Genomic DNA, 12,320 nt, shown 5'->3' on the forward strand with positions numbered 1-12,320 from the left:
ACTTTCCCATAAACATTCATATTTTGCTACCCACTGAAAATTAAATCGCTTGGGTCCTATGCCTCAGAATAAAGTCAATAACATTCTAAATGCTTCACAAAGCTATGATTTTAAGATATGTAGCACTGATCATAATTCTCAGTACATGTTGCTTTTTAATGAGACTATTAGCATTACATAGGCAGCTATTTACAAAATATGGTGGTGGTGCTACAGTAGCGTTGTCGCCTCACAATAAGATGCTGTCCGGTTCGATTCTCAGCTAGAGCGTCTTCTGTGTGGAGACATGCGTGAACGGGCATACCTTTGTTGAAGGTTGTGCATGAGGGCTGGCAACTCGGCACGTAAAAATCTACTGCCAATCATTAGCGGACCGGAGTTCCGCTGTGGCGACCCCTAACCAGGAAAAGCTGTAAGACACAACATCTACAGAATCCTTTTTAAATTTTATGATCTGATCTAAAAAGGATATTATGTAATCACCAGTTTTGGCTGCCATGTAAGTGAAAATAAAACTGTTGTAGTGTATTTGGTCTTTAGTGAGGATACTTGTGTTAGGCCACTGTGGTACAGCAGTAGCGTTGTTACCTCACAACAAGAGGTTCTCCCGTTCGATTCTCAGAGTGGCTTGGGAGTGCATTCTGTGTGGAGTCTACATGTCTTCCCCGTGGTTGGGTAGCATTCAAAAGACATGCGTGTGTAAACTGGCATGCCTTTGTTGAAGGTTGGGTGTCGAGCTGGCGTTTCGTAAAAATCTACTGCCAATCATTAGCGGACTGGAGTTCCGCTGTGGCGACCCCTTACCAGGAAAAAGCTGAAAGACAAACAACAGTGATGATACTTGTGTTGAAGACATAGTCTTCCCAATTTCTTACAAGGCTGATATTATACTGCACATAACTGTCGCAGCCAGGTGTTATACAAATGGACCTTGGTAAATTGATAGTCATTATAACTACTACCTGGTAGAATTTCGCTAAGTGTTAATCTTACTGCTGATGTTTTTGTTAAACTTGTAATGTCCAATAAGGCATTCTTCATATGGTTTAGTAAGGGTAGATAGCAATTAATTCCAGCATAAAAAATATTGGTGTATCTTGGTTTTGATTGTAGCAGTTTCAGAATAATGTCCGACTGCCATTTAATAATTTATTTTTTAGCCTGAGAATTTAGTCTCCAAGAATAAAAACTTTTAATTTCAGAATTAAGTTCTTGTATATTTGCAATGCTTACTTTAGTTTCTCCAGTCACAATTTTAAGAAGCCTATTTTCTATCAATGATTCATACGACTCTGTTATTAGTATTCTTATCACTACCAACTTATTCCTGTACAAGCTAAAGGGAATCTGTACTTGTTACTAGAACATTCAACAACTACATTTTTGCTACAAAACAGATCCTTTGGATGGTTCTCCTTCTAATGCTCTCCATTTCAGTCATTTCAATTTTTTTCTTTTTAATCACATATAGCTCCTTATAACTATTGCTTAGCTGTCTGTAGCAATTCTGCTGTTTCTGTACAATGTTATCAATGTCTGTTATACTTTAAATCTATTCTATATGGGTAAAAATTCTTTAAATTCTTCCTTATTCCAATTGTTTTCAGCCTCTGCATCCTTATTCTCATTATTTCCTACAAATGCAGTGATTTGTTAAGTATTTAGAATGCTATTTACTTTTTTGTGTACAATTTATTTTTCATCCAATGCAAAATTACCAATGAGATTTCTCCTCGCCCAAAAAGCCTCTCCACCTTCCATCTGAGGGCTCAACTTATGTATTTTTTTCTTCACTCAGTGGAGGCATGTGCCACATATGTCAGGAGTACTACTATCATGTGCAGGGTCTGGAGACTTCTGTTGTGTGTCTAACTCATGCTATGATTGTCTGGGCATGGGAAACTATGGTGGGCTCCTCCCCCTGGCCTCTAAGCACAGTACTGAACAGTCTATCCCATCCCCCCGCCTGAAGTCCATCTCCCAGATTCCAGCCTCCACTAGAACTCCACTGCAGAGACATTAGCATGTATCCCCCACTCCCTCCCCCAGATAGAAACACCAAATTCCCCGCCAACTCCATCAAGTGCCTGAGCAGCTAATTGAACCTGGGTCACCTGGGTCTATACCTCTGGAGCAGCTAACTTTATAAAATTATTTTGGGTATAATGCACAAGGAATATCTTCATTTGCTTTAGCAATGTTTTTATGAGAGATTATTTCAGGATAAGAAGATTGAAATATACACCTTAGGCTTGAGAAAACAGAAGATAAGCAATTAAAATGATAAAGCTGAAAAAACTAACATTTAAAGATAAATCACAGAAAATTTAAGTATTTATTTTTTCACAAAAATTGCTATGGTCCAGTCACTTTAGAAGCAATAAGGTTTTCAGTCCTGTCCCATCCCCCTCAAGCAGGGAGTTTGTCACCCTCAAGTGCATTGCTGGGAATTCTTTCAACTACATGAAATAAAAACTGGGCATTATTACATTCCTGTGTGTGTCTGGCATGATGGTTGTGGAGTTCTTAAACCCTTACATTCAAAAGGGTTTTCAGATCATCTTCAGGGGACTGATGGGCTGTCCAATGCAGAAACATTTGCAACTGCTACAGCTGCCTCTGTACACTATATGGTCAGTGTTATAACTTTCCTTTGTCAGACTTAGGAATTTCTTTTTTGTGTGGGGGCAATATAATTTTTTTTTACTTGTAAATTTTCAGAATCTGAAGCCTTTTCTTTTACTGGAGAACATTCTTGCTGCAGAATAATCCCTGGAGGTGTTCTTCTACAAGTGTTTTTTTTTTTATTTTCTTTTTTTCTGCTCTTTCCAACAAGAGTCTGGCCCAGCATTTGTTTCATTCTTTTATATGGGTCCTTGTACATACTTCAGTATATAAGCTCCCTTCTTAGGTATCTGTATAAAGAGGTGTCATGATTTGTCTTAAGAAGCTGTACTGGTTTCAGTGGGCTCAAAAACATCCTACTATGGTAGCCCCTCTCTACGAAGTCCGTCTGCAGCTGTCCCATGTTGTTGAGGAAAGCATTCATGCCACCCCCCCCGATAATCTAGTAATACTCACTCCATGTGGATGCGTACTGTTTCCATGACGGAGGAAACATTCTACTCTTTCTGTAGAGATTATAAGTGTGTAATGTCCTCCTCTTTTCTGGACTGTTAGGCTCAAGAATTCTACTTCATCCCTGACGTGTTGGGCAGTGAAACAGAGACATTTTGTGAATTTGTTTGATACGGTTCAAGAGCCATTTAAGGCTATAGAATGAGGCACTCCAGCAAATAAATATACAAATAATAAACTAGTACCAAACCCTTATGCTGTGGAACTCCAAGCTGAATAATAGTTAGATCATCCCAGTTAAGCAACTTGATGTTAGCCACAGTAGCTCCCATGGCTATCCCTTATATCTACTGGTTTGCTTTGCTGATGACTCTCTCCTCAAAAAATAACCAACTTCAACTTCCCTATATAGTATTTCTCCAAGACGAAAGGACTGCTTGCTATATTGCTTATTTTACTGCTTTAATATAGTCATGTGGCAGCACTGTGTACAGGGATTCCATGTTTACTATTACTGCAATAGTGTCTTGGCTGACAGAGGTTCCCAATTTTCTTCAAGAACCCCAGAGTGCCCAGTATAAAAAAGGGAACTGCTTGGGCCAGATTTTTAATTTTGTGTTTGAGGTAGATTGAGGTAAGTTCTGTTACTGAGCCCACATAAGACACCACAAGCTGATTGTGTCATTTAGGCTTTTGTAAGGCTTTGGGATGCCAGTAAATCTTGGCATCTTAAGGAACTCTACCAATTTGCTTTCCAGCACTTCTTCCTCATGTAGAGCTTTCAGTCTGTTGTAAAATATGTCAAAGGCTTCCTTGACATTATCAATATCTGAGAACTCTTAGACGATGGCATTCTCAAGCATTTTCTCTACTATTGCAGTATAGGTTTTGCTGTCAGTTATGAAGATGCCACCTCCTTTATCTGCTTTCATAAGCCTCCATTTGTTTGTGCTTAATCCTATTAGAGCATTCACTTCATCTTGGTAATTTGTCCCCATTCTACCAGATTAGCACATAAAGTGAGAGAATACTGAGGAAAAATCTACTCTTGTTTCTAGTTTTTTCACTGCAGTACTGTAGTTGTCATTGGGTCTAGTGCTGACTGTTGCTGCTGCTAAGACTTCTCAACTATTGTTTTAAGTAGCCATTTGAATGGAGCCATCTATGAAGCTGATGTGAGACCAAATGTTAGTTTCTTTAATGTACACACAGATCTGAAGGAGTTAAGTTACAATATGTAGGCTTGATGAAAAGTTCCTACAATTGGCTGATGAAAGCAGCATACAAGACTTTCACGACCAACCAAGAGAGAAACTGTTTCTGTCCTCGCAGACAAATTATTTAACTCATCCAAACTTCTGCTCATGATATTTCATTCCAGGAAATAAACCTAAGCAAGCATATTGGCAAATATTCTGCATGCATAGCCTTGTATACAAGGAAAGGAAGGAGTAACGAGTGTGGATTTTGCAGCACAGGAGAAAAAAAAACAAACATTCAGACTGCTAACATTTTCATTGCTGTAATGAAATGCCTCTAGCACCTTCATACTGTATAATATTTTCCAAAAAAGATACCCTTCCTAAGTCTAAGTTATAAAGTTATTTTAGGTTTCAAGCAAGTCTACTAAAACTAGCAAATCTGGATACCCAAATCACCATGAAAAAGGAAGTACATATGCATACATACCTATCACAAACAAAGATAAGATTGTTCTTCAAAATTGCAAGCAACATTCAACAGTAGTGCAAAATGATTTTTTTTTTGTAGTGGAATGTTAAAAGACAAAACAACACTTCACACATATGCGCATATTACCTCATTTGTCCCTTGAACTGTCTCAAAGATGCTGAGCCGATTCTGTGTCTCTCGCATATAGCGCTCTTTCTCTGGACACATATCTGGACAAGTGCCCACAAGTACTTTTGCCTTGTCAAGCTCTGTTCTTTTCACACGAGCTGCTAAAATAAAAAGATAATGAAAGTTTTTGTAAAAACTGTTCATTATGAACCACAGGTCATAAAAAAAAAACATTTTAGTAATCATGGAATCCTCAGCTATGAATTTAACACATTCAATACTGTGTGTTAACTACCATGTACACTTTGCAAAGTATTTTCATAGATTTCTAGGATATAGGTTCATAGGTTCATACTAGGCTATCTGCCCTAGGGCATTTATAAGCCTAGCCAGTGTGTGTTTGGCTTTCGCCACCCATTTTAAATTAATTTTGCTATGCCCTTTTTCGAGGTTAGTATACTGTGCCTATGTCTAACTTAGAAGTTTTACCCGGGGTAAACCTACGATCTCCCATCCACTTATCAAGATTCCTCTTGAAGAGAGTCAATGAGGGACACTGCCTAACCTGGACTGGGATTTTATTCCAGAGTGAAGGGAGCCTCTGGGTTATGAATCTGTCCCTCCAGCATGTCCTATTTACTTCAGTGCTGAGGTTCAAGTCTCTCTAGCGCGTAGCTCGATGGGATTTGGATTTTATGAGGTGCAGCATGTCCATTAATTCCAGGTTGGACATGGCTTTATACGTCAGGCACAGATCGCCTCTGAGCAGGCGGTATGCCACTGAGTAGAGCTGGAGTTTATTTAACCGGGCAGCATATGGCATCTGTTTGAGCCCTTTGATCCTCTTGGTGAGGTACTTTTGGGGTCTTTCCAGTTGCTGCAGGTGTCTGGTAGGGTACATCCCAAAAGGGCCATTGTACTCAATTATGGGCCTGATGAGGGATGAGTAAAGAGGCACGATGACCTCCCCTGATCTAGATGTGAATCCCTTCATGATTAGGTGGGCTATATAAAATGTTTTTCTAACCACTTTGGCCACGTGGTTGTCAAAGGAGAGATTGCTATCAACTTGGGTCTCCAGGTCCCTAATTACTTCTTCCGTACTTAATGGATTACCACCTATGTGGTAATTTGTGGGCAATTTGTTTTTGCCAAAGAGGATGACTATACACTTTTTGGCGTTTAGCTTGAGGCCATGGCTCTGGCACCAGTTGTCTGTTTCTATGAGGCCCTTTTGGAGGATGCTTGTGTCGGCTGGAGAGTCGATTATGGCGCCCAGTTTGCAGTCATCTGCGAACCTGGTCAGCCACAGTCCTTCCGTGTTGGCCTGTACCTCCGAGAAATAGATACCGAACAAGAGAGGTCCCAGGACTGAGCCTTGTGGGACGCCACTTGTAACTGGTTTGGAGTCTGACATAATATAACACGATATAATATCCATATCAGGCAGGCTGACTAACAGCCAGGCAATGAATTTCTGCCAGGTCCTTTCACTTATTGCCATTCAGAAAAAAGGTCAAATGAAAAAGCATTTTTTTAATCTGGTGTTGCAAAACTAGTTACTCTCGCTGGACAGACCGACCACAAACACCCCTTTCAAAATGGTATGAACACAACACCAAACTGCTAAGGATCTTGAGGAAAGCATGATAAAAAAAATATATGCATTAAGGCAGGGGTGTCCTTTTATCCCTTTATTTGTGCTACATTTAGAGCCATTCACAATGAAAATAAGGGACTCAGAAACGCAAGAGTATAATTGGTATGGTACTCAAGAAAGTTGTCTTTATTTGCAAATGATATTACTTTGTACCTGATAAAACCAGAAAAGGACATCTCAGTGTGTTGTGGAACATTCTGAAACAGTTTTAAGTCTTTTCGGCATATAAAATTAAGAGAGACAAAACAAAGGCTATAGCTGTGAACTATGTACCCACACATGAATTGGTTCAGCAATACCCATACTTAAAAGGGAACATAACAAAATGAAGTGTTTAAGACTACGGGTTAAAAAAGCATTCCGTTATGGCACCTACAGATATGTGGGAAGAGGTTAAACAAAGGATAATAAAACCACTGAGAAAAATGGAAACTCGTGCTTAAGGATATGGATAGCAAGATGAAGCAGTGAAAATGCTTTTAGTCCCTCAGTTTTTACATTTAGGTCAGGCATATTTTTATCTACCAGAGGAGAGGTTGTGGACAATAATTAAGAGCTGATGGATTTTATCTGGGAGGGGATGAGGGCAAGGGTCGAGTGGAATAAGTTGATCCTTTCAATAGAACAAGGTGGTTTATAATTACCTGATTTGAAAGAATATTTTAAAGTCACACAGTTAAGCCTCGTACATGTAACATAAACAGAAAGGTATAATTCAAAGTGGAAAGGGATGATGATGAAAAATGAGGAAATTCAAGAAATAAGAAAAGACTGGGATTTTGAATGCAGATCCTTAAACACAATAACAGCAGTCCTACAGATTATTAAAGATTGAAACAATACTAATTTCATGAACTTCAATTGTACTTTGACATAGGAATGGGGTCCATTCCCGTCATGGTATTAAAAACCCAAAAGACGTGGAGAAATTAAAAAGCAACAAACAATATTAAGGAAAGGAAATCAAACCAGAAGTAGATAAAAATCAGGCAACAACTGAATGTGCCAAAAAAAAAAAACAAAATAAAGAATATAAGGTGAAGGATCAGATGAAAAGGCAAGAAATGTGGAAAAAGCATAAATATAGTTGCAAGTATAGAAAACTTCTGGAAGAACCTTTAATCAGGAATGAACACAGGAGTGGTTAAGGAGAGGCAAATTCAAACCAAGAGATGACAGATTAATAAAAATGATTCCTTACCAAGTTTTATTTGCATTTATTTGCATTTGTTCATGATTTACTGTTGATCCTTCATCAATTCCCAAATATTTATACACTCCCTCTTGCTCAACTTCTTATATATCACATTCTTGTCCCAAACTCTTGGTCCTTCAGTTTTCTTGCTTTAAAGGTTACTTTTGCACATTTATCAAGACCAAATGACATTCTTATATCATCTGAAAGAGTTTTGACTACTTGCAGTTGTGCTTTCAGTTCCTCATCTGATGAACTGCATATTATACAGTTTTAAACCATCGACAAGGAGAATATACACTTTCTTTCTTTCTGGGAGCCAGATTACAGCCATGACCTAATCTGTTAAACAGACAGCTTAATGGGTTAAAGACAAAGCAAATGAGCATCGGTGACAGAGTCACCCTGGAATTGGATTTTTATCCCTGGAACAATAATTTGCCCTTAATCATGGCTTAAAAGCAAAGTGGTTTGCCACTGTTTCATGGTCACTGTGATGTAGCTTATCAGTGTAGGATGTATCCTATACATTTTTAAACACTCTTTTATCCATGAATATGGGATACTGTCAAATGATTTTTTGTAGTCAATCCATGCCATATTGAGATTCTTCCTCTTTTTACAGTTCTTCACTATGACTATTTAACAAATGATCCTTTGTTCCATCTGATTTTCTTTTATTGCCCATTTGTTCTATTCCATAAGGGAGGTTTCTTCTAAATGACTATAAACTCTGTCGGCATCAATTCCACTGTACAGTTTATATGTCGCTGGAAGGCAAGTTATTGGTCTACAATTTTTAGGGTGGTTTGCAGGTTCACACTTAAGTAGGAGCATTGTTTTTCCTGTTGTTAGCCAGGTTGGTGTCTGTTCAGAGTGCACTTATAAAGAGTTCTTACTTACGGCTAAATCTTCATGAAAAGATGTTAATACTTTTAACCAGAAGTTAGGTACTGCATCTGGGCCTAGGGTTTTCAATTAGAGGCTTTTTTTAACTTTGTTTCAATCTCTCAGGCTGTTACTTCATCCCATTTCATATCCTGTACCTTTGAACGTATTCTTTCTTTTACTTCTTCTACCCATTTGGCATATTTGTTATATTCCACAGGATCTTCATAAATGCTTCAAATATCTATTTCTTCTTTTTTTGGTGGTCTTTTAATTCCTTTTACCCTTTTCCCAATTCTCTATAAAACTTTTATGGGAAATTAATAAATTGCTTACTTGTACTTTTGCTTTATATTTATCTGTGTATCTTTTAAGTTGTTATGCCTGTTCTGATATTATTAGTTTATTTGCCTTAGTGCATAATAAATTGTGATCCGTTATAATACTGTGCATTGCTTTTAGCACATCTATCTTTATGAGTACTTCTGATGATCTGTTTCCTCTTCTATAATCTTCCAACAGTGACACTTCTTGTCTTAATTGCTTAATAGTTTTCTCTATTCGATTATTCCATGATGGTATACTGGCAAAAGCAACACTTCCACGAAAAAACTGTTAAAACACAACACTGAAACAGTTGTGGGAATCCAACAGAGGTTAAAAATACTGAACAAACAGGTCAATGACCATTCAAAAAACACCAGGCTGGAACGGATAGCTAAAATAGAACCACAAATTTATTGAATATTCCTTGAAGCGCTTTTCGTCTGCTTCTTAAGCAGACTTCTTCAGGATACAGTTAGTAATCCAACCTCCTTCTTTTAAAAACCAAAAATGATCCACAGCTGTGTAGTTGATTGTTAATTAAAAATCTTAAAGGCGAAATGCTTCAAATTCAGAAAAATCAATCAACCTTAAGATATGCAGTGCACATATACTAAACTAAAAATTAGCATATTATTTATCACAAGTTAAATTACTTGAATTACATATAAGCATAAAATAAAATAAAAATACAAAACTATGTTGTATATTGAAGTTAATATTAAGGTACATATTAGCAGGACCAAAACATATGGATGGTAAAGGAACAAACCTTATGGGAAAAGCATACACATACACGAGTCCCAACTAGTAAGATAAGTGCAGCAAATTTCAGACTAAGCATACAACAGGTATGGCATCCCAAAACATGGTGCAAAATCCAATAGTTACAAAAAATACATAAATCTAAATAGACTGATAAACTAAGGAACAAAGGGAAAATGGAAGTAAGTGTAACTATGGAACCAAAAAGTTTACGCTATTCCATGATGGTATTCGATTTTTCCCCTTCCTTTCCCTTACTACCCTGTGTTCTTCTGGTAGAATTTTATCTATTAATGTAGCTGCACAGTAATATAGCCTATTTACTTCGGTTATACCGCATGGCTCTCTATGTACAGTCCTAACTATACTAAAAGTAGCAGAATGTATTCTAAAAAGTAAGCCAACACGAGAATGGAGAAAAGAGATTTTGCCAATAAGGATGAGTGTAATTAGGGGTACAATAGGCAAAAGGGGTCAGGAATTTCCTGGGGTAAACTGGCAAAGGAACCACGGTATTGGGAGCAAATACCTAGACAGGGAAAGATAATAGAATGGGAAAAGGTTAAGAAGTTATTTGGACAGCAGGCTAGAGACTGCCCTCCTGGACAGGGATTGATAACAGAGTACAGGCAAAGAGAAAGGGATAAGGGAGTCCTAATTGAACGACCTTGCTCTGGTAGAGTTTTAGTTGAATCTACAACAGAAGTTGTTGTTAAAGAGATAATTCATAGGGCATACAAAATAATGCATGATAACTACAGGAATCACAGGAGGTTAAAAAAGACTGGAAAGAGAAACTGGATAAGCAACTCACAAGAAAACAATGGGAGGATGTTTATGGCTCCCAAATATGCAACAAAGTCTAGAAGATTTAAGATTTTTGTCTGGAAGTGTTTGCATAGGTATTTTTATACCTCAAGCAGACTCTAAAGAATATTTCCTGAGGTAGATGGCAAATGGAGATATGATGAGTAAGAGAGTTAACTGGGAAAATATGTTTTTGTAGTGTAACGAGTTGGCAACTTTAAACAATCCCTACAGAGTACTCGTCAGAAATATTGGGCAAGCACATGGGTGTAACTGAGGAAATTATTATTTTTTTCTTTTTTGAGCTAGGATACGATTTGCCTAGACATATAGTAAGGCCTTGTTAAGTTTAATTCTAGTGGTTGCCAAAAAAAGCAATTACTAGAAAATGGAAATCAAAGTCTATACCACCTGTATTTGAACTCCGGAATATTAAAACAGTGATAAAAGAACTGGAAGTGGGATCTTTAGTAAAGGGTACAAGCAATTTGCATAGAAAAAAAAATTGAAATTGTGGGAACAAAACATGCAGAACAGTGTTTTGGAGGAGGAGCGCGGCTAAAGGAAAGGCAGGAATTGATCAATTTATATAATGTTGAATTGATGATCATGTATAATGTCAGTAAAGGTGAACATGTAAACATGGTTTTTCTTTTACATAAATGTATGTTTGTTGCTGTCTTAAGTCATAATTCAATAAAGGTGGTAAGAAAAAAAAAAAGTGCATTAACCAGAAAGGTTGCCACTAATTTTAGTTTATATGAGCACCGCCCCCCCCCACTGTCTCCCCTCAAACGTTAGTTAAGCTGTGACTCATTACGTTCCTTTTTCACCAACTGATACACAAATGCAAACATTTACTATCATGTTGAATTTAGCTTAATTTCAGATTTTGTAATAATACAAGAAATACTGCCAGAGGCTATTACACTTTACCTTGGCGCATAATCCTGTCTCTCTGTTCAAGAACACGATACTTTTCAAAGGGGGATTCTGCTGTTACACCCACAAGGCTATTTAGTGATGACGGCAGAGAAAAGGAAGTTGAAATCTCAGAGACCTGTCCCTCTAAGCTTGACTCAGTTTCTGCATCAAACTGTAGCATCTTTGTAGCCGATGATGTAAGTAGTGACCTGTAGTAGACAAAACAAAAATACTATAGAACCAAATTAAAGAAACATAGTGTGACAAGCTAATATTCACAAAAAAACAATTACAACTGTTTCAACCTGGAGAACATAAAACAATTTCTGCTGCAACAGCTAGCAATTAACTCTGCCCTGTTGATGAAAGAAATAATATGGAAAAATGATAAATGTATATCAAGAATTTTTACGATGTACCATTTAATTCACAGCAGAGGGTTTATGCTTGAACACTAATACACAGCTGACTTGACAAGACAGAATGCATGTAAACATCTGCCATTTTGGCTAAAGCACAACTAGTTGCTGACCTCAGAATGCTAATCAAGCTAGAAAGAGCACAAACCTCAATTATAACCTACCATGAAGGAAAATATTAAGAAAATGCAAATATTCATGCACTCTAGAGATCACATTAAAATACATTCTAAACAATATATAAATCCAGAGTTACGTGCCCATTCATAACTTTGATGTAGTGCACAGTGTGTCATGAAAAAACAATATCCTCGTTAAGTGCTACCACAGAGTGAAATCCAACCTCAACAACGATTAAAGAATTGTTAAGCACCCCCTAGGCACCATTAACATTGAGGCTGTACTAAAAGCAGACAACACTTACCAGAAAACAGTAGCAGCATGGTATGAAGCAGCTTTG

At 37.5% G+C, this 12,320-nt stretch overlaps 1 protein-coding gene across 1 annotated transcript in view; it reads right to left on the reverse strand.

Annotated features, from left to right (window-relative positions):
* Positions 1–12,320, reverse strand: part of LOC122792701 (germinal-center associated nuclear protein-like) — a 1,487,771-nt gene that overhangs the window by 1,209,538 nt on the left and 265,913 nt on the right. Inside the window, exons 6-7 of the mRNA XM_044060286.1 lie at positions 11,454–11,650; positions 4,897–5,039 (exon numbers count right to left, since the gene is read on the reverse strand). Of these exons, the coding sequence (XP_043916221.1) occupies positions 4,897–5,039; positions 11,454–11,650 (340 nt within the window). The remainder of the gene's footprint in view (positions 1–4,896; positions 5,040–11,453; positions 11,651–12,320) is intronic.

This window comes from Protopterus annectens, chromosome 2.part0 (genome assembly GCF_019279795.1).
Source record: "Protopterus annectens isolate FY-2018-M chromosome 2.part0, PAN1.0, whole genome shotgun sequence".
Taxonomy (NCBI): Eukaryota; Metazoa; Chordata; order Ceratodontiformes; family Protopteridae; genus Protopterus; species Protopterus annectens.